This window comes from Bufo bufo, chromosome 5, assembly GCF_905171765.1.
Source record: "Bufo bufo chromosome 5, aBufBuf1.1, whole genome shotgun sequence".
Lineage (NCBI taxonomy): Eukaryota > Metazoa > Chordata > Amphibia > Anura > Bufonidae > Bufo > Bufo bufo.
In genome coordinates, this window is record NC_053393.1 from 72,408,209 (window position 1) to 72,413,227 (window position 5,019).

A 5,019-nucleotide genomic window follows, 5' to 3' on the forward strand; every position below is an offset into this window, starting at 1 on the left:
AATAATTTCAGCTAGACCCATTGGGGGAGATTTATCAAACTGGTGTAAAGTAGAACTGGCTTAGTTACCCATAGCAACCAATCAGATTCCTCCTTTAATTTTCCAAAGAAGCTGAAAGGTGGAATCTATGGGAAACTAAGCCAGTTCTACTCGACACCAGTTTGATAAATGCCCCTATATATATATATATATATATATTATACTCCCTTCTCTCCGTTTTCTCAGGTTCGCAGGCTGAAGGGATATAGCGACAAAACGTCATGAGAGTCTTTACTTCCTATTATCTGCTGCTGCAGATAATAGTATTTCTATGTGGAGCTCAGGTAGCGACATCTTGCCTGAAATGCTTCACCACCCCAGCGGACAGAGCCAGCATTTGTTACCATGCGGTCTCGCTGGACAAAATGGGGGCCGAAGAATGTCTCCAGAGGCTACACTGGGGCTTTGACCCCCTGAATAACATCTCGATGGGTAACGGCTTCATCTTCTATATAGTACATGTGTCCTCTCAGGATTGAGCTATTTCCCTGCCGACTAAAGCTTTAGGCCTCCTGCACATGACAGTGTTTTTTAACGTCCCGCAAAACGGGGTTCTGTTGGTCCGTGATCCGTGACCGTTTTTTCATCCGTGGGTCTTCCTTGATTTTTGGAGGATACACGGACATGAAAAAAAAAGTCGTTTTGGTGTCCGCCTGGCCGTGCGGAGCCAAACGGATCCGTCCTGACTTATAATGCAAGTCAATGGGGACGGATCCGTTTGACGTTGACACAATATGGTGCAATTGCAAACGGATCCGTCCCCCATTGACTTTCAATGTAAAGTCAGGAGTTAATATACCATAGGATCTGAGTTTTCTCCAATCCGATGGTATATTTTAACTTGAAACGTCCCCATCACCATGGGAACGCCTCTATGTTAGAATATACCATTGGATTTGAGTTACATCGTGAAACTCATATCCGACAGTATATTCTAACCCAGAGGCGTTCCCATGGTGATGGGGACGCTTCTAGTTAGAATATACTACGAACTGGGTACATGACTGCCCCCTGCTGCCTGGCAGCACCCGATCTCTTACAGGGGGCTGTGATCCGCAAAATTAACCCCTCAGGTGCCACACCTGAGGGGTTAATTGTTCGTATCTTAGCCCCCTGTAAGAGATCAGGGGCTGCCAGGCAGGAGGGGGCAGACCCGGCCAGTGCGGCCCCCCTTGCCCCCCCCTCCCTCCCTCTATTGTATTATCATTGGTGGCCAGTGGGGCCCCCCCTCTATTGTATTATCATTGGTGGCCAGTGTGCCCCCCCCTCTATTGTATTATTATTGGTGGCCAGTGTGCGGCCTCCCCCGGCCCCCCCTCCCTCCCTCTATTGTATTATCATTGGTGGCCAGTGTGCCCCCATTGGTGGTCAGTGTGCGGCCTCCCCTCTCCCCCCCCCCATCATTGGTGGCAGCGGAGAGTTCCGATCGGAGTCCCAGTTCAATCGCTGGGGCTCCGATCGGTAACCATGGCAACCAGGACGCTACTGCAGGCCTGGTTGCCATGGTTACTTAGCAATATTACAATATTAGAAGCATCATACTTACCTGCTGCGCTGTCTGTGTCGGGCCGGGAGCTACTCCTACTGGTAAGTGACAGGTCTGTGCGGCGCATTGCTTAATGATCTGTCACATACCAGTAGGAGGAGCTCCCGGACGGTTACAGACAGCGCAGCAGGTAAGTATGATGCTTCTAACATTGTAATATTGCTAAGTAATCATGGCAACCAGGCCTGCAGTAGCGTCCTGGTTGCCATGGTTACCGATCGGAGCCCCATGGATTAAACTGGGACTACGATCGTAACTCTCTGCTGCCACCAATGATCGGGGGGGGGGGGAGGCCGCACACTGGTCACCAATGATATTACAATAGAGGGAGGGAGGGGGGGCCGGGGGAGGCCGCACACTGGCCACTAATGATATTACAATAGAGGGAGGGAGGGGGGGCCGGGGGAGGCCGCACACTGGCCACCAATGATTTTACAATAGAGGGGGGGGGGGCGCACACTGGCCACAAATGATAATACAATAAAGGGAGGGAGAGGGGGCCGGGGGAGGCCGCACACTGGCCACCAATGATATTACAATAAAGGGAGGGAGGGGGGGGGGGCGGGGGGGACCACACTGGCCACCAATGAAATTAAAACTGGGGAGGGAGGGGGGTCTGCCCCCTCCTCTGGCAGCACCTGATCTCTTACAGGAGGCTAAGATACGCACAATTAACCCCTCAGGTGTGGCACCTGAGGGGTTAATTGTGCGGATCACAGCCCCCTGTAAGAGATCGGGTGCTGCCAGGCAGCAGTCATGTACCCAGTTCGTAGTATATTCTAACTAGAAGCGTCCCCATCACTATGGGAACGCCTCTGTGTTAGAATATACTGTCGGATTTGAGTTTTCACAAAGTGAAAACTCAGCTCTGAAAAAGCTTTTATGCAGACGGATCTTCGGATCCGTCTGTATAAAAGTAGCCTACGGCCACGGATCACGGACGCGGATGCCAATCTTGTGTGCATCCGTGTTCTTTCACAGACGCATTGACTTGAATGGGTCCATGAACCGTTGTCCGTCAAAAAAATAGGACAGGTCATATTTTTTTGACGGACAGGAAACACGGATCACGGATGCGGCTGCAAAACGGTGCATTTTCCGATTTTTCCACGGACCCATTGAAAGTCAATGGGTCCGTGAAAAAAAAAAACGGAAAACGGCACAACGGCCACGGGTGCACACAACGGTCGTGTGCAGGAGGCCTTACTTGTAGCTCATTAACAGTTGTCCGAGCAGGAAATCTCTTCTACATTCTATCCATCCAGATAGCCTCATCTCCATCATAGAGCGCTGTAGGCAATGTCCTAAATCTCATGTGTCTTCTCCTTACAGCCTTCAACCAGATACAGAACATCAGAAAGTATCTGAAGACCTTTGAAAAAGAGGTCAAGAAAATTGAAAAACTATGTAAGTTCCTGAAATCTCAAGAATTTCCCCAATTTCTTTTGAGTCATAAATAGTAAATATAAGTTTTCCCAATTTTTTTTTCCACCAGCTTGGGTGGAACAGTTTGACAAAAAGATGGCTGAATTTGTCAAAGGCGTGAAAGATCGTGTCTCAAGTAAGTGTCTAAAGATCCTTATAAAGAGCCAGTAGACATATTCTATATATATCAAAACATCATCCATCCTCCTGTCACCGGGATTTTGGGTATAGAGCTGAGGACATGGGTTGCTAGATGGCCGCTAGCACATCCGCAATACCCAGTCCCCATAGCTCTCTGTGCTTTTATTGTGTAAAACAACCGATTTGATACATATGCAAATTAACATAAGAGTCATATCTTACTTGTGTGACCAGAGAAGAGTCATATTTTCAAGCTCTGACTCATCTCAGGTTAATTTGCATATGTATCGAATCGGTTTTTTGACACAATAAAAGCACACAGAGCTATGGGGACTGGGTATTGCGGATGTGCTAGCGGCCATCTAGCAACCCATGTCCTCAGCTCTATACACAAAATCCCGGTGACAGGTTCCCTTTAACCATATTTGATTCTACCATTAGGTCATCCACCGGTGGATTGCAGACCTCCATGTGGTGAGTAATGTCATTAGATGGGTCAATTTGAGCAGTGGCCTCCATTACATACATGGGTGGGGTCATCATTTACCTCAGACATTAGACCCCTCTCTCTATTTCTTTCCCTAGGGCTTCAAAAAGCTGCCCGAACCTTTTCATGCAGCCGATGTGCTGAGGAGGACTGCAAGATCCCGGTGACCTGTCCCCGTAAGATCATTTCTACCATTAGTTTGGGAACCTCTTATGAATCTGTTAGCTCATTGCTGCATGTCATTGACCGTGGTTTCCCATTTCAGTTAAGGACATCAAGGTGGAAGAGCTGGAAGAGACCAGAATCTGGTGCACGGCGTCCTTTATCCTTCCCGATCATCCGAAGGTTGTTTGGAAGTACGCCAAAAACGTAAGTCGCATATACCATTCTATTACAGTGCAAATTCATACTGCTATTTATACTCCACATAGGACAAATGTCTCATACGATGTCATCAATGTTTTCACTTTCAGATCAAAAAAAACGGATTTGAGTAACTTTAAAGACTTCTACATTGGGGATGACCTGGATGTACACATCAAGCCAACCAGAGTCAGCCATAAAGGAACTTATGCCTGTGAGATAATGGATGAGGATGATGACATCATACTCCGAAGATTCTTTTATCTCGATGGTAAGACTTAGTTTTCTCTCTCGAATGTTCTCTTTTCTAGACCATTCGGATAAATATATATATATATATATATATATATATATACGATAAGAAGCCCCTCCTGCCTCTGCTCTTACAGTAAAGAACTATTTCTGATAACTTCTCTGACTTTCATTCAGCCCTGCAGAAGACAACGTTCTCCTCATCGCCTTATTTATTGTATTCTCTTCTGTTTTTCAGTGACGCAGACTAAATCCAAGGCAGTCGAGGAAATAGAAGCTGAATTCAATCGAGCTCTGGCAGAAAAACTACCTACCCAGGAGGAAGAGGAGGAGAGGATCGAACATGGTCCCTCCACTAAAGACATCATCCTCACCTTCCTCCAGAGCCATGTCAGCTATGCCATCTACGCTGCTGTCTGCTGTCTTATTGTCACCGTATTGGTCGGGTTCCTTTGGCGTCATGCCCTGAGTGTAGACTGGTCGAAAAAAACATCAGGACCAAGAACCAGCTTCCCACCAGAACACTACCTGCCATAGAACAAATCAGCTATCTGGAGTCAACAACGACAGACTCCCAAGGGGTATCACCAACTACCCCTCATCTGCAGCCAACCATCTCTGCAGAAAAAAAAACTATCCCTTACCCCCCCCCCAAAAAAAAAATCTTACCCCAAACCTTTCCTATCCCTACCTTACCTAAAAAAGAAAAAAAAACTATTCCTTTCCCCAAAACTTTCCTATCCCTACCTTACCTAAAAAAGAAAAA

At 47.1% G+C, this 5,019-nt stretch overlaps 1 protein-coding gene across 1 annotated transcript; it reads left to right on the forward strand.

Annotated features, from left to right (window-relative positions):
* Window positions 1–467: 467 nt before the first annotated feature.
* On the forward strand, window positions 468–4,795 carry LOC121002390 (sperm acrosome membrane-associated protein 6-like). Its single transcript, XM_040433852.1, has 8 exons — window positions 468–471; window positions 2,918–2,992; window positions 3,081–3,146; window positions 3,593–3,625; window positions 3,737–3,814; window positions 3,904–4,007; window positions 4,112–4,272; window positions 4,492–4,795. Exons 1-7 carry the CDS (start codon window positions 468–470, stop codon window positions 4,133–4,135), a joined length of 384 nt encoding a protein of 127 aa, XP_040289786.1. The 3' UTR covers window positions 4,136–4,272; window positions 4,492–4,795.
* Window positions 4,796–5,019: the final 224 nt, after the last annotated feature.